The following is a 21,003-nucleotide window of genomic DNA, read 5'->3' on the forward strand; positions in this document are numbered from 1 at the left end:
CTATCGACTGTCCAAATACATACGATCACCTAGAAGCCTAACGAAACCAAAACTGTACAGGCCTACATAGAAAGTATCTTGGCAGCATTGTAACTTGTATTTTGGAAGATGATTGGTTATAGTATGACCTACCTTGAGTTGACACTTATTCTCAGAAAGTAGGCGTGGCATAGATAGTTTCAGTATCGCACAAAAAAGGGGTAGTGTCTTTCTGTAAGAATTTCCGTGTTCCGTACTTAAATAATTTGATTCTCATAATTGTCAATAGCGATCAGGACTGAAAATTCATAGATGCCTTTAACATATTCCATTGCGTCGTGTTTCCATGGTTGCAAAAGACGTAAATAAGAATTACGTTATAGTTTTATAAATTATGTCGAGATTATAGGCTGATTTAGAAAATGCGGATTCAGACGGTTTTTTTCCATTCTTGACGAAATAACCAATTTAACTTATTATTTTGTACCTCGTGCTGAAATTTACAACAAAAAATACAACATGAAACATATTTCTTTTATCCAAAGGCTGAGTCAAAGCCTGATAAAAACATTAAATGATTACAAAGCATGGTAAAATTACAAATAATTAAAAGAAGGATCAGTATTTGGTGTAAGGTACTTTAAGAGAGTAAGCATTTTTTTTGGTAAACAAATGCTGTGTTTCTAAGTTAGAAATCCATATTGTATCTTGTAAATGATGATTTACCGCGTACTCAATAGCTCTACGTACAAATAAATATCATACTTTTCACAAGCAAAATCGTCTTTGGATATGAATATTGAGAACGTTCTTGCGAGATATAAAGTAAGGCACGTACGGGATGACCCATATATAGAACAGCATGATATAATATGAACACCTAAACAATAATACTAACAGCCATAACATAATAAAGATAGCTCGTTATTTGAGGTCCACACGTAATTACTCTAATAATAATATGGTATTCTTTATATTTTATGTTCATATTACGATAATTACGGTCGGTGAGAAAGAAGAGATACATATTTTCTAGATTATAAAAGATAACATAGTCATTTTTGTTTTGAATGGATCTACAGAAAGCAGTTTCAATACCCATGTGCGTCACCTTTTGAATCAAGCGAACATTATAATGACATGTTACATATTATTCTGGAGGCAAACGATAGGCTACTGAAGTTACCATGTAGTTAATTTCTTGAAAGTCTCTACAATCGTGTTGTACGTGAATAGATTTAAGGTCACCAGCAAGCAATCAATGACTTTGACTTTAAATGTATAAGCAGAAGCTTAATCCACTTCCTTATACTTTGCAGAAATATAGAAATAAAACCATTTCATATTATTACACCTTTCATCTTATTACACCTTTTTAATACTGAGTCTTAAGTACAAGGCATTCATGATAAGACATTATAAAAACAAAATGATTAGAATTCAATCAGTTTTATCTTAATTCTCTTTTAAACTTTGATACATAGTTAAGTTTGAGTTCTCATTTGAACCAACTTAAAGACCGTAAAGACTAAAGAAAACAGTCGTTCTGTTTGTACGCTCTAAATGATGGTATTATCTACAACCATTAAAACGTTCCTGAACCTGTCACACCAGCATAAACGATTTTAAATCTCTTTTTAAGGTGTAACTTAGTGAAAACATTTACAATTAAAAAAGATGCTTAACACTCCGATAGCAGCCGATGGTGTGACAAGATATGAACACATTTTCTGAACCCCTTTTTCCTATCATGTTGTATGTAAGGTTTTAATGCTACACAATGTGACTTCAATATTCAGACGGTTAGAGCCTCCCCCAATAATAATCTTTAATGGCACCGTAATGGTAGCCATGCTAAAGCCGTGTTAATACATACATTTCAAAGCTCTTTGGAAGCGCATAGAGACGTTATAATGTGATATGCGCTATACACGAACCGATTATTATTACTATTATTAAGTAAATCTTTTGTCAAAGTGTAACCAAACATAGTTCAGTACAAGTTGGCTCGAAAATCGGCGGCTTGCTTTTAGACGAAAAATCTTGAAGATTTTGATTTGATGAAATTAAAGTTCTAAGCAATATATCTTTGAGCCACAAGTTAATTCGAATTTGAAGAGTTTCAAACAAACTAATAATGAAGAGGAAAAAGTAGTGAATCGCTTATATTTTCTTAGTCTAATCAATCTCGGCATACAAGGCATTTACACTGACTAACTCATTCTTAGGCAAGGTTGGTGTCTGTCCTGCTTCTGGAGTGGTCTTCGAGGTATTCCTGGTGGGTCCTTCATCTGGCATGTTATAGAGCGGAATCTCCTCAGCATCATCTCCTGATCCTGGCATCTTGATATTCTCATACTGTTCCCCTGGCTGAAGGCTATTCCTGTTCAGCTCGTGTTGAGTGATGATGGAATTGTTGCCATAGAGGTGATCTGAATTGGAAGATCTATCAGTAGCTTTTGATGTTGATTTTGACTCACGGCTGATGGTTGCTCTTTTGCCCGGCATGGCATAGAGCGCGTCGTCGAGCGGACTTTTCATTCGTGAGATGGAGCTATCAGCGATCTCGTCTCTTGAATCGTAAAGAATATTGTCAATCATTTCACCATTTGCAGGATGATCAGCATTTCGTTGATCCAAGGTGGTTACCCTCAATTCCTTAAATGAAGTAGCACACACTGGATCCTTCCGAGGTCCATCTTCAATCGATTCGTAACAAACTTCAGGCGTCTCCCTTTTAATCGGCGCATTGCCAATGTGTTTATTTTCTTGTCGATCTTTCTTTTTCTTACATCGCAGAACAATGATTACAATCAGTATCAGAATGAAAAAAGACACAATAATTACGATGATCATGGTTTTATTGCCATCCCTCGTGTTTTTGTCCGGGCTGGCATTATTGTTACTTGGTGTGTGATGTTTTGTTGTAGACATTGATATAGATCTACCGGCTGGCAATTTTTTTGAAACTGTATAAGATAATGTCGATGGTCTATTTTGCGATGTTTGTTTCAAAGACAGAGAAGTCGTTGATAGCGTAGTCGTGGGAAAGAAGGATGGCGTTGGCTGAGTTGGTAGCATGCATGGGATCCCCGTCTCCTCCTCAATTTTCAGATAGAATTCTGAAGGAAGCCTGTTTAATTCAGTCATAGTAATCGAAAAAAAGAAGATATTTCCTTCAATTTCAGCCTTCCGATATGTGTTCCCATTGAAAATGATAGATCGAGAAAGTGTCTGGCTTGTCCAATAATTATCTAGGGAACAAATCACTTTTATTTTATTTGGATTTGAATGAGGTGCTATAATGCAGTGAGAACATCTGATGACACGTAAGTCATACGAAAGAATTTCATGTTCATAAAAATTACGACATTGGAAGGTAGCTGAATCATTCATTCTGATGTTAGAAATGTGTATATTGTTAGAATCAGGAAATCTATCGTTGTTAACACCTTGTGTAAAACGAGGATCACTGATTACGACACCGTGATTGTTGGCAATAAATGATCCATTTCTAAACCAATTATTGTTGTTATCATCAACACCATCAGGTCGAGAGCAGCTTAGTGTGATATTATCTCCGATGCTAGCTAGTCTTAGTATTACATCACCTTCCACTCTATATGCAAGATCCACACAGAAAAGTACAACAAACACAGCAACAAAAACACACAACACCTGCGATCGAATGAACGCCATCTTGGAACCAAGTTTACGAACAATGATGAAAAATCCAATACTAAGAAGACAATGTTGGATGTGCTTGCAGTTTTTCTCTCGCAACGCCAATCTAGTAACAGATAATATTGCTTTGATTTGTTAAAGACGATGAAGTTTCACAAGAACTGTTGACCATTATCTGCATTTGATTATAATTTCCTGAACTCTATTGTCTAAACACATACGACCACTTAGAAGCCTAACGAAACCAAAACTGTGTAGATAGAAAGTATATTGTCAGCATTAATTATATTATGTATTTTGGAAGATGATTGGTTATGTTATGACCTGCATTGACACTTTTTTCTCAGAAAGTAGACGTGGCATAGTATCGCATAGAACATGTAGTGCTTTCCTGTAAGTATGTCCGTGTTAGGTAAATGAAAATGACGTCATCACCAACGTTGAAGTTAGCTTACCTTGGAGAACCTCTTAGTACACAACCATATTCAATGGAGAATACCGATAGTAAATTTGTTTAATTCAATATTCTTCGCCAAAGGAGCGGCACTAACCTATTACTACGGCCTACTACAACTTCTAATTTAGGCAAGTCAGTCAGTTTATGACCATTATTGCCGAATACTATAAGAATTTGTTTTGAATTCAAATGTACGTAATATACTCTCACATACTATGCGCGTTTATAATATATATCTTTTTCTACTACTACTACTACTACTACTACTACTACTACTACTTATACTACTAATAATATATCTCGATCTATTTAGCACTTTGCAGATTATTATTACCCTGGTCATGTGATTCAGTCACGCACACAGTGTGCACCATCTCCATTCGGGTGAGGGGGGGGGTGTTGTTTTCGTACCATATGATGATCGTGAGGGCATATGCAAGTACTATCACATGTTCCCTAATTTCATATTTAAAACAATATTCTCTTCCCTTTTGCTTTCTAAGCTTATTTGTTGTTGTTGAGACTTTCTCCCCTTAAGTAATTTGTCACAACCATATATAAACTGATTTAATATAATGATAATAATAATAATGTTCTGGATTTACACATACGATATCTCTCAGATGTCACTGTCGCACCGGTCATCCGACAGCGTCATTAACCGACGCCCACATTGCTGAATAAACACAATTACTTTCGTATATTACCGGGTACCCAATTAAAGCTTGTGGGGATATGTATAAGGCTCGATGTAAAAATTAATGTCAGATTTAAAAATGTCGAAGGTACTATAATGTCAGAGGTAAATAATTATGTCAGATGTAAAAAATGTAATATCAGACCTCTGACATTTTCCCTCTGACATTTTTCCTTTGACATTCTTATCTCTGACATCTTTATCTGGCACCATGTATAAAGTATAACATATCAAAAGTTAATCAGGGTGGTATATGGCTTTATGAATCAAACACACATGCACACGCACACATAATTATGTACACCCTCACACCCACACGCGCGCGCACAATTACATGATTTTTTTGTTTCCTTTTCAATAACTTGTTTATTGTTTTTGATTATTATCATTGCTCAATTTTAATGTGTTTTTATATTTCAATTTATCTCTCTACTCCCAATGAAACAAGCTCAAACGGACACATCTCGTACGAAATGATTTCATAGTCTCCTAAAAATACAACCTCAAACTCATGCCAGATTCGGTGTTGATTTGAAAAAATATGATCAGGTATTTTTAAAAACATTTTTATGAATTTCAACTCTTCTTGTCTTCCTGTAAGGTTGTCTTAAAGGGTTTGTGAAAGCCTTCAATCTTTCTTGATTTGTGAACAAGCTAAATAATTCAATGATAAGCAATATACAGTTTTCAATTACAAATAATCAGTGCTATTTAAACCACTGACAGCAGAGAGTCACAACTTCTTCCCCCCAAAAAACACAATAAAAACAAGTTCATTGTAATCTACCAGTCTTGTATTATGATCAACATGAAACAAAGATCATGCATTAGTGATGTTCATCTCAGGCTTTGAAATTGGACAAAAATCAGATAAGTCTCATTGTAAAAACATAATATCATATCGTATTGTGAGCTTTGAATCGTTACACGTATGCCAAAAGAGTAAGGTTTAGCTGCGGTCCAAACCTCAATGTTTTATACGTCTGAACCATCCCCCTCCCCCAAAAGAGCGCGATTATTAGTGAGATTTTAAACGTGTTTCAAATCGCACAAATTGCGCGTTAAACAAAAAAAAACCAAGGATTTTCAGCAAACGAAGTGACGTTTAACATCAATGTTTTACATATCATCTTTATACTTCCGGTATGGATTCGTTTTGCTACCGCTCTTGCGGTGGCATTCTCGCAAGCGAACAAAGGCAAAGTGAATGCGTGCAAAATCATCGATGTTTGGATTGCACTTCATAAAGTTAGATTCCCTTATTATTAATGGAGTATAGAATTTTGTTTAAATTTAATGATTAAAAAATTGATACAATTACAGCACTATTTTTGTAGCCTCAATCAAGTACTATCTTTTATTTTGGATAGTGTTCGTCTTCCTAAATAGGGACGGTGAAAACAAAAACAAATAGTAGGCATATAGAAACAAATATTGAATAAAGGCTACAACATATTTTAGGCTCTGGGTGCTCTAGAACGCCAACCCGCCCCCCCCCCCCCACACTCCGTGATCGGAGGGATATACATGCATGTTAATCAAAATGTCCGGTAAAGGGTACATTTCACGCACCAAAGTCTGGCGCTCAAGGGGGGGGGGGTGCAAATCGAATTTTTTTTTGAGGACCAAAAAAAAAAATGTGCTCACTACCCCCCCCCCCCCCCCCCCCCCCCCCCCCCCCCCCCCCCCCCACTGAGCAAATTTTTGGCCGGCGCGTTTTTCAAATTTTCGGGAGCAAAAAAAAAAAAAAAAAAAAAAAAAAAATTGTGCTCTGTACCCCCACCCCCCCCCCCCCCCCACTGAGCGACTTTTCGGCCGGCTCGATTTTCAAATTTTCGGGAGCAAAAAAAAAAAAAGTTGGGCCCCCTCCCCTAAGAAATCCTGGATCCGCGCCTGCTCGTAGTACACAAAAGCCCGTTTTAAACACCGGACTTAGGGATGTTTTCAAAAGGAGGGAATATGCATATGCGTACCCTAAATAACACTGAGTGGGGGGGGGGCGGGAACGCCAAGCCTTACTACTTACAATTTATGAAAAAATGTGGGATTTTTTTCTAAAATTTTTGATTTTATTTTTGTGTGTTCATGTTTATCTGAATTTTTATCGTTTTCAATTGTACTATTTTTATTGTGATTGACTTGTTCAAGATCAGGCGTAAAAAAAGTGTTGTATTGACCTTTGCGACCGACCCTGAAATCTTGATATCTACAGTCGGCTTTAAAAAAAAGTCAAAACAAAAGCCTAAAAAGGGAAGGAAAAAAAGGGGGGAAAAGTATATATATATTAAAAAAATCCGACCGGCACCTACCGCTAGGCAACACAACATCTTTTTTTGTTAGGCCTCATCGATCGTCACTCAACTTTTCATTGAAACAGGCCTCGATCCTCTCAAAAAAGTACCTTTGATATGCTGCCACGCTGTTTAAAAGCATGAAGCATGAACAAAAAAACTATCAAAAAGAGTTGGGATATAAAAATCAGAAATTGTGATGTGTGACGGAAAATGCTCTAAATGTCACGAAATACGAAGAGCGTTTTTTGCCTCTATCTCCAGTCTCTCCCTCTCTCTCTCTCTCTCTCTCTCTCTTTCGGAAATGTTTGAATCAAGTGCTAGATGATGCATCAAGCCAGTGGGTCAGAGTCATCGGTTTGACTCATTATAAGTACTTCAAGTTCAAGCTCACATCGGTCCCTCCACTCAGTGTTTTTTAGGGTACGCATATGCATATGTTCCCTCCTGAAAACACCCCCTAAGTCCGGTGTGTAAAGTCTTTTTTGTGTATGTACGAGCCGGACTTGGTGCGTGAAAAGTACCCCTTTACCGGACATTTTGGTAATACGCATGGTATCCCTCCGTTCAAGGAGCGGGGGGGGGGGGGGGGGTGAACAGTCACAAGTACAAGTTCCCCGTCGGACATCCCATTCAAACGCGTTTTTAACTTAATTAACACACGTATTTCAATGGGATGTCGGTAAACTTGTATTCAGTTTTGTGAAACGCTGCCCCGAAAATAAATCTTGATTATCAACCCATGCTTAATTTCTTCCTTCATTAATCAATAAGGTATATAACAAAAATTAATTCAAAATATTTTGAATGAGACCAGTAAAGGGGTCGTTTTTTCTTAAAACAAACTTATCGACCCGAATTAGCCCTTGTTCACTCATACACTAGTAACAACAATGGAAATATAATTCATTAAAATGGGGCAGTTATGTTCTACAGATTATGGTAGGGGGCATTATAAACTAATAGGAAATAGACTTTATTTAAAATGGGGCCGTCATAATTTCACAGATCTGGATACGTAGGCCGCATAAAATAATTAAACAGATTTTTTCCTTTATTTTTTGTCTAATTAAATACACCTTCATCTACAAGACTCTTGGATTATATCTTTGACTTTGTTTCTCATATGGAAATTGGGTTGTTCTTTTTGAAGTTTTTTGTTTTGGATTTATGTGACCACTTTTGGAATAGGAATTTTTCGTACTGAGGTAAGCAAACACTGTGGGCTTTTCATTTCATTTCATTTCATTTCATTGTGGTTAGCTGCACGATACGCGCTATTCAAATTTCGCGCCTTTTTTCGAAAGCCAATCATGGCGGCTCACGCCTCCGAGCCGGAAAGATCCATGATGAGCGAGGATGAAATGGTTTTTCAAACTGTGCAAAACAGGAATCCTGCAAAAAGGCAACGTGGGAGAAGCTCTACTAATATAGAGAACTTAAAACACGCCTCAGAATCATACTCTTCGAACACCACTTTCCACACCACTTCCCCAAACCCAAACCCAAAGGGCTTTAACATTTTCATAACCCCAATAGATAGGACAAAATCTTTGAACAAAGTAAATCCCATACAAATAGCCAAGGCAATTCGGGAAGTTTGCGTGAACCCTGTAGATTTTATCAAAACCACTAATACGGGACTCTTAATCAAGTGTAAAAATACTAAGCAGGTGAAGGCTATCTCAGAGATTAACAAAATAGGAAGTGTTGATGTAAAAGTCAGTGAAGGAGTGAATGCATCAAAGGGAGTCATTTATGACATCCCACAGGAAATGAAGGAAGAGGAAATTCTTAATGAATTGAAAACTCAGAATGTGATTGGGGTGAAGAGGATGGTAAAAAGAGTCCGAACAGATGAAACAATAGAAGGAAAGCGCCAAATCTCTCAAATTCCCATGCGCTGCGTTATTCTAACCTTCAGTAAAGTCACTATCCCCCCTGAAATCCACTTATGTTTCCAAATCAAGCGCGTAAAACAATATGTCCCACCTGTAATTAGATGTTATCAATGCCAAAGATTCGGACACAATGCTTCACAATGTAATTCCAATAAAAGATGCGTCAGATGTGGAGAAAACCACTCGTTCGATGACTGTAAAAAAAAAGAAGAACGAAAGTGCGTAAATTGCGGGGAAAACCACTCTGCAGCCTACAGCGGCTGCGCACAAGCAAAAAAGGCAAAGCAGGTTCAACAGATACGGTATGAAAAGGGGCTATCGTACGCAGAAGCAGCTCAGTCCTGGCAGCAACAAAACAAAAAAGTATCAAATCCACAGCCTATTCAACAGAAAAATAAAGCCAACAAAACATTGAGTAAGGAAACAGAAAAACAAACAAACGAACTTCCAGTGCGGAATGTTGGTAAAACTAATACTAGTACCTACGCACAAGCAGCTGTTCCGTCATTCCTGACCAGAGCAAACACCACCCCACAATTTCAAAACCAGGTTATTCCTCAGGTACCACAGAGTAAAGAGACCATTAATAATCAAGGAACGTCAAATGAAACACCACAAGGCACTCCACCTATGACCAACTTCATAGCCTCGGCTAGTGATGAACAAATTATAGATTTTATTTGCCAACTAATTTTTAAATTCACAGAAGGTAGAACTGAAAAAGAATTGAATACTCTTGTTTGCGTCGCAGCCAAAAGGGCGCTGCAACAAAATAGTACATATGATAGAACAAATGATAGTGATTAATTTACTCATGTCACTTTCCATTATACACTGGAACGCCCAGGGACTCTTAGGGCACGGCAATGAATTATTAAATTATTTAAACTTACACAAGGATTTTAAATATGATATTATTTGCATACAGGAGACCTGGTTTCATAATAACATTATTTTGAATATTCCAGAATATACATGCTTTCCTAGAAACAGACAAAATAATATTAGAGGAGGCTGTGCTATATATGTTCATGATAGGATTAAGTATGAGGGTCCTTTCACAGATGCAAACTTAGAATTACAACAAATGAATGTTTACATAGGGGGGAAAAAATTGTCAATCATTAATTATTATAACCCTTGTAATAAACTGAATGAAAATATTATGAATAAGTTAATGGAAAATGTATCTAACAATGAAAACGTCCTTATAATGGGAGATTTTAATGCTCACAATGTTTTATGGGGCAGCGAGAAAACAGACAAAAACGGTGAAGTAATAGAACATTTTTTGAATAAGAACAGTTTGATTATTTTGAACAATGGAGAGGGGACCAGATTAGACCCACGAACGGGGAAAACATCATGTCTGGATCTAAGCATCACATCTCCTTCTTTGGCGTGTAAGTCTACATGGGGAGTCATGCGGAGTACTTTTGGTAGTGACCACTTCCCAATCTCTCTCCAAGTGTCTCTCGAAAAAAGTACAGATCCGCATAGAGCAAATGCAGGTATGCCTAATGGAAATGTGGTAGAAAAGCCTTTTTCTTTTAAGAATATAAGCTGGTCTAACTTTGCAAAGAAATGTGAAGAAGTATTAAATGGACAGATTACATTAAAAAACACAAATGTAAAGGAAATGTACACCCAATTTATGGAGTACCTAAAAGAAGTTATAAAGGAAGCTGTTCCCCAAAAGAGTAAAAAGAAACAAAACCCGGTCCCATGGTGGACAAAAGAATGTTCTGCTAAAATTAAAGAAAGAAATAAAGCGAGTAACAAGCTCTCTAAAGGTAGAATGATAACGCTGGAGAATATAGATGATTATAGTAACAAGAAAAAAATGGCACAACGAGTTCTCCGCCAAGCAGAACAAAAATATTGGCAAGCGTTTTGCACGAAACTGGACCGTTACATGCCTGAGTCAAAAATCTGGACCTGCATAAAACGACTAAATGGTGTTCCAGGTGCGAGGTCAAAAAATATGTCATCATTGACAGAAAATGACAAAGAAATAACTCGGGAGGATGAAAAGGTGGATGTTTTTGGACGCTACTTTCAATCTTTAGGAATGAGAGAAGATAGGGTAAATGAACAGTATTTAGCTTTAGTAAAGAATAGCATGAATATTCAGGAGAGTGTTATCAATGAACCCTTTTTACTCATTGAATTAGAAAAGGCAGTACAGTCAAAAAAGCGGACTGCCCCTGGTCAAGATAACATTCCTTATGAGGTGTATGAAAACTTTCCTAAAGAAACTAAAAAGGTTATGTTAGATATAATAAACAGGATTTGGGGAACAGGGGAAATACCCCTCCCACTGAAGCACTCTATTTTGATACCAATTTTGAAACCTGGAAAAGATCCCCGGAAAGCGTCTTCATATAGACCCATTTCACTCACATCATGCTTCGCCAAAATAATCGAGCGTTTGATCAAAGAAAGGTTACAATGGTATGTAGAAAAACATGAGTTACTACCTAATTTTATTAGCGGGTTTAGAAAAGGGCGGAGTGCCATAGACAACATAGTTCTCCTAGAAAACGATATTCAGAAAAGTATCAATTGTAATGAACACATAATAGCTGTGTTCCTAGATATTGAGAAAGCTTATGATAAATTATGGATAAACGGACTACTATTCAAACTCGCCCAAAAAGGAATAGAAGGAAATTTGTTACAATATCTACAAAATTATTTGACAGGACGTACCTTTCAGGTAAGAATTAATAATACTGAATCAAAAACATATGATATGCATAATGGACTCCCACAAGGAAGTATTTTGAGTCCACTGCTTTTTAATTTAATGATTAGTGATATCCCTACAGATCCTTCAGTGCCCTTAGCTGTATATGCTGATGATTTTGTCATATGGGCATCAGGTAGGGATATCCTTCAAATATCAAGCAAACTTCAGGAATACCTGAATAGACTCCAGACTTGGTTTCGCAGATGGGGATTTCGGCTTTCGGCTGATAAGACAGTCCCTATATTTTTTACAAAAAGTACAATGAATCTCTCACCACCGCAAGTAGAATTAGACGGGAAAAAAGTGCCCTTTCAGAATACTCATCATTTTCTGGGGGTAACTTTTGATAAGAAATTGACCTGGAAGCCACACGTGGAAAATGTTGTAAAGAGATGTAAAAGAAAATTGAATATCCTAAGATGTTTAACGGGAACTAAATGGGGGAGCTCTTCTAAATCCCTCGTAAAGGTTTACAGGGCATTCATAAGATCTTTACTCGACTATGGATGTGAGGCCTACGATAGCGCTACTACCACCACAAAAAAGGCACTTGATTCGGTGCAATACCAGGCGCTACGGATTTGTGCGGGAGGACTACCTCTCACTTCCCTACAATCCTTACAAGTGGAAATGGGGGAATTTCCCTTGGATCTAAGGAGACAAATTGTGTCAAGTAAATATAGACAAAGTATCGAAAGATCCCCAAACCACCCATTATCACAAAACATAGGGCCATGTTGGCAATTTGATTATCTAAAGGGAAAAGACTTTCTTAGTAAACCTTTCGGGTATAGAACCCAGAGTAAAATAAAAAACTTCATGACAGAAACTGCCGTACCATCCCCATTTCCGCCATGGCTTTTTGAACCCCCACTGGTTTCGACCGAGTTGAGCTCTCGGATTTCAAAAGCCGACCATCCGAATGAACTACAGCAACAAAGCTTAAAATTGATTAATACAAAATGGTCGAACCAGTTGCATATATATACAGATGGATCTAAGTTTCCGGAGAAGGGCCAATGCTCGGCTGCTTTCTATATCCCACACTTTTCTGTACACCAATGTAAAAGATTAGCGAATTTTACCTCATCGTATAGAGCCGAGTTGGCTGCAATTGTTCTTGCCCTTCAATGGATCGAAGAAACAAACATCTATACAGGTGCAGTCATTTTTAGCGACTGCTTAAGTGCCCTCACAGCCTTGAAACATTTTAGTGACGAATCCTTTGTCACAGAAATATTTATAATAACGACCCGATTGAAATATAGAGGGATCGAAATCGCTTTGGAATGGATTCCAGGCCACTGTGGGATAGTGGGAAATGAAAAGGCAGACTTCTACGCAAAAAAAGCTCTAACTCAGGAAATTGAAATGCATAATAAATTGACTTTATTTGAAAAGACAAGTTTAATTTTGTACAGTTCAAAGTTACTTTGGCAAGAAAGGTGGAATGATACCCAATCGGCATTAAAAATCCTTCAGCCAAATGTTATCTCACAATATTCTTGTAAATTGGGAAGAAAAACTGAAACTATTCTTAGGCGACTACGCCTGGGAGTGTCTGGACTCAACCAAGACCTCTTGCGTTTGGGCATCCACTCCACAGGTTTCTGTGACAGCTGCCCAACATTAGAAACGGTCAGACATTTTTTGATAGAATGTCCAAAGTATATAATAGAAAGGGCCATGTTAATGTCAGAAGTTAATATTTCCAAGGAAGAGGACATTATGATATGTTTACGAAACAGTGACTCTCATGTACAAATGGCAATTTCTCGCTTCGTTTTTAGAACGAAGCGATTATGTAAAAAGTAAAATCAAAAAGAGATGAAAAACAGAAACCGCAATCAATTTGAGCTGAATAGAAGAGAAAATAGGTTTTTTGTGTATAACCTTATGCCTACACCTGTATTAGTGTCTTATTTGAAGTTTTGATCGTATAGACCTATATATCTTATTTAGGCCTCTTTTAATTAAAAAAAAAAATAATAATGATTGAAACAATTTAACATTATTTATTTGACCAATCGAAAAACATATCTTAATACATACACACAACTTTAGGGAAGTGGAGAGGAGAGGGAGAGAGAAGGATACATGAAATCTGCTGGGGAAAAGAAAAAAAGCAATTAAAACTTGCTATATCATTACTCGAAAGCATGTCACCCCCCAATGATTATAGTAGTTAAAAGTCATGCGCTATATAAATAATTTCATGAACTAACTCATATAAACTAATAAAGCCCACAAGTGTTTTGCTTATGCAGTTGTCTTTCTCCTAATAAATAAATAAACCCTCTAAACATACAGGTACACGACGCCCCCTTGTCTATGCCAGAGTGACCTAGGTTGAGTTTATCAACCGAGAAGCGTACGGCGTAACATAACTCGCTGGGCTGGTAAGAAGGCATCATAGAAAGGACAGGGCCAGCGTGAGTTGGAACTGTGTGCGGATCGTGGTTTAATTTGAAATAATTTTTTGTTTTTATTTTTTTGTAGACTATGACTAATATTATATTAAAATGAGATTGGAAAAAGAAAGAAAGAAATAATAATTTTACCAAGACATTAAAAGAAAGAGATGCGATGAAATTGGCAACAATAGTCAAATTTGACTAATAGCCATTATAATACCAAACGAACAACAACAACAATCTACAAAGTCCTCAAGCAGGTTCATCCAGATACCGGCATCTCCAGTCGGGCCACGCTCACACACGATTGCTGCTGGAGGCACGAAGAAAAAGTCAGTAGATTCTCGCATTCGTAGCAAATTTGGTTACAAAATGAACACTAACAATTATAAAGATTCATAATGGACTATTTCAAACTTCTAAAATCGATGATATTAAGCTATTGTGTCATGTGTATATTGATTTACTCGGTCTCGTATCTGGTCCTGCTATCGACACCACCAGCGGACCTATTTGTTGCTGGTGCAGTGTGCCAGCGGATCAGGCGGAAAATGATCTAGCTAACCGGTAGCTCATGCTGCGAGCTGCGCATGTTATTAGTGCGCGGTCGAGCTCGAGGTCTAGACTACTCCAAATCATGTTCGAAGTATCTGACGTTGTTATAGCAGTTTTCCCCAGTCTAATTTTTGTCTTCAGAGGTTAGGAGCCCAATGGTTTTGTGTGTGGATTTGGATCATGGTAACAACTATTATGAAAACAAAAGTTAATGGGTAATAATGGTGTATTTTTAATGTAGGGTCGGGTCTAACAGTTACAGTCAAAAATATCTTATCTAGATCTATTCCCAGATTCCGTTTGCAGCAAAAGTAAAAAATAAAGGAGATTTTTAACCCAAAATCCAAATGGGAGATAGCCTCCCAAATAAGAAATAGTGGCATATATTGGCTGTGTACCTCTACTGTCAATGTTTCTTTTTTAATGGAGATGATGGACTCTATTTATTCTGTCTTGTTATCATGGTTATTTATTTAAACAAAAAAATTCTTGTAAGTTGTAGATCTAGTCTATAGTCTATAGACTCTAGATCTAGATCTAGATCTATTTTTTGTTGTTGGCAAATCCAAATTAGAAAAGTTGCTTGAAATTGAAAGGCAAGGTAAAATCTTGCACAATAAAATTACATTGATTACATGGAAGTAGAAATTTATACAAAAGTTTTTTTCTTTTTTTCTTTAAAACAACAGATTTCAGGAGAGTATTGATGTTACTATAAGATTAAGAGACATGGCCGAGGTCCTGATACCTCTCAGGACTGCTTGCGGATACCTTGGCTCAGACAAGATCACTGAAAGGAAGGTGAGAAGCCAAGTTTTAAAACTAGTAATTTTGATATTGAAATGTGTTTTCTTTTTCTTTCAAATTACATGAAAGTTGACTTTTGTGTCAAGTGTATATTTTCATTCAATTTGTCAGAGCAGACGAAGCTCTTGTTCACAGCGTTCAAAGGGATCTTGTTTTCACTGTATATGAAGAAAGTCTAACATCAAGGAATACATTTGGAAAATCCTTTATCACTTTCTTAATTTTCTGTGCAATGCTATTATTTATCGTACACTCAGCAAATAAACAAAGAAAGTGGACACTCCTTATAGTTAAGATTTTGAAATGAATATGTGATAGAAACCTATCTTTCATCTATCAAAATAAACATAACTTATTACTCTTTAAGATTATATGCCTTTCAATAAATGAGATCTCTGAAAGTAAAGTTCAAGTTCAAGTTCAAGTTCAAGTTTTATTTCAATTCAAATCCATACAAAACATATAAGATACAGATTATATACAATATAGAAAACACAAAACGCACACAAAATGGAAACATGTCTACAAATATATCGGAATTATACAAAGTTAATCAGGAGTAGAAATGAATTAGGGAAACTGCAAATAAAACTATAAGGTTCTGTCGAGGCAGTCCCTGTTTTAAAAAGATTCATATACAAGTTCCAACAATTGGCTATAAAAAATATAACAATAACAAAACAGTGTACAAAACATAGGAGACGTATTAACATGCAAATATTATTATAGATTTAAAAACAGATGAAGTATTTTTTTTATTTTAGATTAAAAAGAGCATTGTAGGTACTGGTATCCTTTAGTTCGTCCATGATATTGACCATGCTTGTGAGAACCATGCAGTCATCAGACTACAGTTGACATCCAGAGGTCGGTCCTCATTGTATATCAAAAGAGTGTCCATCTTTCTTAATTATTATATTAGTTTAGTTTAGTTTGGTTTCTGAAATATAAATTGAAGCAATTTTAATTCATTCATGTTTTGCATATTTTTGAAGTATTTGATCCAAGTGCTAAGAAAGCAGCTTCCCCTTATCTTCTTATCTTACAGAAACAAATAGATATTGTGAAGAAGGAGCTGAACAAGAAGACTGTTCAACTACAGCTTGACAAACATACAATTGAAGGGAAAAGTAATTTCACATGGCAGGAAGTCTTCAAATGTGTCTGGGCCTACATCGTCAAAGAAATTGAACTCTTGAAAGGCAAAGGTGCAAGTAGTAAGTCAATAAATTCCACCAAAAATTCCTTCCAAAATTGAGGTATACCTTACTGTACATGTATATATATATGTGTAATGTTGCTTACTAAGCAAGCCATACTTGCCTTCCTCCAAATGGTTTTTACCAATAATAACAAACTTTTGGAGCAAGATAGATCAATTCAACTTCTAAAATTTTAGAGTTTGTTTCGTAGCAAGGGGAAAAGTTGCAGGATAATAATGTGTTACGGCCTTCACTCTTTCAAATCCATTATGTCAATGAAATATATGCTTCTATTTAAGTATTTACTTTAATTTTTTCCTTCCAGTGATAGATAATGTAAGTAGTGTTTGCTGTATAAACTTTGCAGGAGCAAAAAACCTGTATGAGGACCTTAATAATAATAATAATAATAATCTTTTAGTCCACTCCAAATTTGTTTAAACTGAAACAAAAATTCTTTTTGCCCAGTTGATCGTGAGCCCGGCAGCCACTGAGCAGCGCCAGATCAACGTTGCTCTATCCCTTATTGTTGAACGCCAAACAAGGTAGCAGCAACTCCCATCTTTTAACGTCTTTTGGTATGACGCAGCCGGGGATTGAACCCACGACCTCCCGGTTGTGAGGCGGATGCTCTACTGACTGAGCCAACACTCCGGTGTTGTCAACATTTTATAATCCAGAATAAATGACAGTTTCTCCCAATGTGTAATTTCCTTGGGAAAAATAATTCATCACAAAATTTCCAGGCAAAGAGTTTGTTCACCTTTGGTATTATCTTTCACCCAGGTTCTCGTTCTAGCACTACAAACCAGACAAGGAAGAGAGAAGTAAGATCAACACTGAAATGGATTGTGGGTGTGGCAAATGGACGTAAGTCACAAATTATAAAGCATTGAGAAATCAGATATGTTTGGGACGTATTTGTTAAAAATGAACTTCTTTGGACTAAGTTATGTGATCATTTCCCAACAGCCTATAATAAAAGTTTCTGAAACATAAATTAGGGCTTTGGAGCAAACAAAATGCAGGCTCTTTGGAGTTCCTTATTTAGTATAGGTATCAACTCCTTTTCTTTTCCTTTGATTCAAGGAAGGGGAGAGTTAAGCGTTGTTCAGATATGGAAGTGATAAACAGCAGTGTTAAAAAAGAAAATAAAAGTGTAATATGCTTTAGGTTTCTGTATCCTATCACACAGCTAGAGCTCGATGAATACACGTAGGACCCTTGTTGCAAGCAATACCCGTTTATTTTAACATCTTAAAAAGTCCCTGCAGTTTACAACTTCATATTCGAACGACCCTTCTTTTTTGACAAATCTTGCGTGAAAGAAAACAGTAATATAACAAATGTTGATCGAAGTGTGTTAATCTCACTTTTGCTTCATAATATCTGTTTACATCATTAGATCAGGTTATCGTGTTCAATAGAATATTCTACTTGGTTTTAAATCTTTACAAACTTAAAAAAGATGATTAAAAAAAGGATGATTGTGCAATCAGAACAGAGTAGTCTATGACCTAGATGGGTTTCTTTCATATTCACAAACAAATCTGTTTTCAACTTAATTTCTCTGTACTATGTCTAGGTGGTCCCAACCTACCTGTTGTCAAGCTGGTCAAGAAGATGATTTTTTTGATGAAGGATGATTTCACTGGTCCTGAGTTTGGAGCTGATTGTTGTTCCATCATAACTAGGGATGTCCTGGGCTGCCGGAAGTACTGGCATGAATTGGACCAACGCACATGGATTGGTCAGTATTCACTCAAATGTCTTGGTGATGTTCTATGGTCCTCAAATCTCTCCTCTTACTTCCGTCATTTTTGTCATGCTTTGTTTATCTTCATTAACATCATCATCATCATCATCATCATCATCATCATCATCATTATCAACATCATCATCATCATCATCATCATTCATCATCATCATCATCATCATCATCATCATCATCATCATTATCATCATTATCTTCACCATCATCATCATCATCATCATCATCATCATCATCATCATTATCTTCACCATCATCATCATCATCATCATCATCATCATCATCATTATCTTCACCATCATCATCATCAACATCATTATCATCATCATCATTATCTTCACCATCATCATCATCATCATCATCATCATCATTATCTTCACCATCATCATCATCATCATCATCATTATCTTCACCATCATCATCATCATCATCATCATCATCATCATCATTATCTTCACCATCATCATCATCATCATCATCATCATCATCATTATCTTCACCATCATCATCATCATCATCATCATCATCATCATCATCATCATCATTATCTTCACCATCATCATCATCAACATCATTATCTTTGTTGTTTAATATCCCATTTTTTCTCTCTCTTTCTCTGTATTCATAAAAGTAGTCTTATCTGTTTCACAAGTACCTTCATATCATTGTCAATGATACAGATACAGGAAACTTATTTAAGCAGAATTGCTGTGATGATATTCTACTTTACTAGTTTGTTTCAAGGCTACATACTTCAAATACCATGTATTTTGTGGTTTTTATTGAAAGTGATGTGACTTTTATGGTATTTTCTTTCAGAGCTCATCGAGACTATCACTATAGCAATCCATCATACTGACCAAGGTGTGAGCCTTGATCCGCAGGCTAGAGCTGTTCAGTCTCTGGTTGCCGGGGCAACCATTCAAGGAGCTTTACCAACGAGCCATCTCTTTAACTTCTTCGGGAGTATGCTCAAAAGAATCAGGTATTTATTTTTAAACTGGGCAATTCCACGGTAACGGAAGGACACTCAGACAAGATTTTTGAACTTCAGGTTCATACTAAAAGAACTGTTTTATTAGTATAAGATGTGAAACAGTACAGATATAATACCTATATAAGTGCCTTTAATTCTCCCAAAAAAAATTGTCATTATAGTTAAGTAGTTTAAGAATGTGCATATTAATTATCTCGGTAACGGAAGGACATAAAAATGGACATGGTTTTTCCAGTTAATTAGTGTTTATCCAAACTTTGTGAAGTTGATGAAGCTTTCCACTTGACTGAAACACATTTTGTTCCCCATAGTTTAATACATACTAATAAAACATTTCTTTTAGTATGAACCTGAAGTTCAAAAATCTTGTCTGAGTGTCCTTCCGTTACCGTGGAATTGCCCAACTGTATAATTTATATGCACTGGTTTTTCATAACGAAGCTCTGGGATGATGTTATCTAGCCAATGGCTAACCCACTGACTACTGAAATCTCTAATTCTCCATAGACTTAATACTGGACCCACCCAGTTCCTATAGGATAGGGGCTAATCACAGGATTCAATCTGTAGCTGAAATATTCCCTCTTCCTTCATAAAGAAGCAAGCTATTATGGTTTCATGAAGATATTTCCTTGCATGTGTCTATATCTATGTTAGAGTAGAAAAATAAATGAAATATCCAATCAAAATGATAATAGAGACCTGCACAAATTTCTTCTGATTGTCTGAATTCTCTGATTTCCATAGGCTTAATACAGGAACCACTTGGTTCCCACAGGCAATAGGTTAAGATTAATACTTCCCAACTCAAATGCTTATGGCACTTGCTCCACAGGATTCCATGTAATCAGCTGGATTTTGGGAATGCGGCGATTGGGTTATGCAAATGCATAAGTACAAATCAAACTTTATGGATTCGGGGTAATTTCACATCAATATTCAAACTCATAGATGAAAGTACTAATCTTTAAATGAATGATGATACAGTCACACCTTCTTTAGTGACCACCTCTCTACAAAGACCACATTTTTCGTTTCACTTGAAAATGGTTTCTCATTGAAACATGTACTAAAGGGACCTGTCTACAAAGACCATGTTTTGTATTTCCCTTGGGCGGTCGCTTTAGACAGTTTTTACTTCCCTTTCTCTCACGTAGAACGGAGCGAAGCACCACAGTGATCTCCTGTACCTTGTCAGCTCTGAATATCTTCAGTCTGCACGTAGCACCTGATAGAAGACATCATCTGTGTAAGCTGGGAGAAGAATCCTTGACATACCTCTTATTGGCATGGAGAAGCAATACAGCCCAAGCTATCAGGGTAGGTCAGAGAAAGGACTCTCAGATCATAAGCTTTCAGCTACATTAAACCAGCCTTTTTGAGGCAGAAACCTGATGGATGACAGTATTCAGACTGGGCTTTGGAAATATTGTTTTGTAATGCCCTCAAAGTTAATGCATTGTTATTAGTGCATGACTTGTTTATTTGTGTTGAAG

General features: G+C 36.5%; 1 protein-coding gene across 1 annotated transcript in view; it reads left to right on the forward strand.

Annotated features, from left to right (window-relative positions):
- The first annotated feature begins 15,425 nt into the window (after window positions 1-15,425).
- Window positions 15,426-21,003, forward strand: part of LOC105440179 (serine-protein kinase ATM-like) — a 60,997-nt gene continuing 55,419 nt past the window's right edge. Inside the window, exons 1-6 of the mRNA XM_030994954.1 lie at window positions 15,426-15,531; window positions 16,586-16,754; window positions 17,526-17,609; window positions 18,325-18,489; window positions 19,330-19,495; window positions 20,665-20,827. Of these exons, the coding sequence (XP_030850814.1) occupies window positions 15,460-15,531; window positions 16,586-16,754; window positions 17,526-17,609; window positions 18,325-18,489; window positions 19,330-19,495; window positions 20,665-20,827 (819 nt within the window). The 5' untranslated portion in view covers window positions 15,426-15,459. The remainder of the gene's footprint in view (window positions 15,532-16,585; window positions 16,755-17,525; window positions 17,610-18,324; window positions 18,490-19,329; window positions 19,496-20,664; window positions 20,828-21,003) is intronic.

The sequence above is a fragment of the Strongylocentrotus purpuratus genome, unplaced genomic scaffold, assembly GCF_000002235.5.
Source record: "Strongylocentrotus purpuratus isolate Spur 01 unplaced genomic scaffold, Spur_5.0 spur5_scaffold_21, whole genome shotgun sequence".
Classification (NCBI taxonomy): domain Eukaryota; kingdom Metazoa; phylum Echinodermata; class Echinoidea; order Camarodonta; family Strongylocentrotidae; genus Strongylocentrotus; species Strongylocentrotus purpuratus.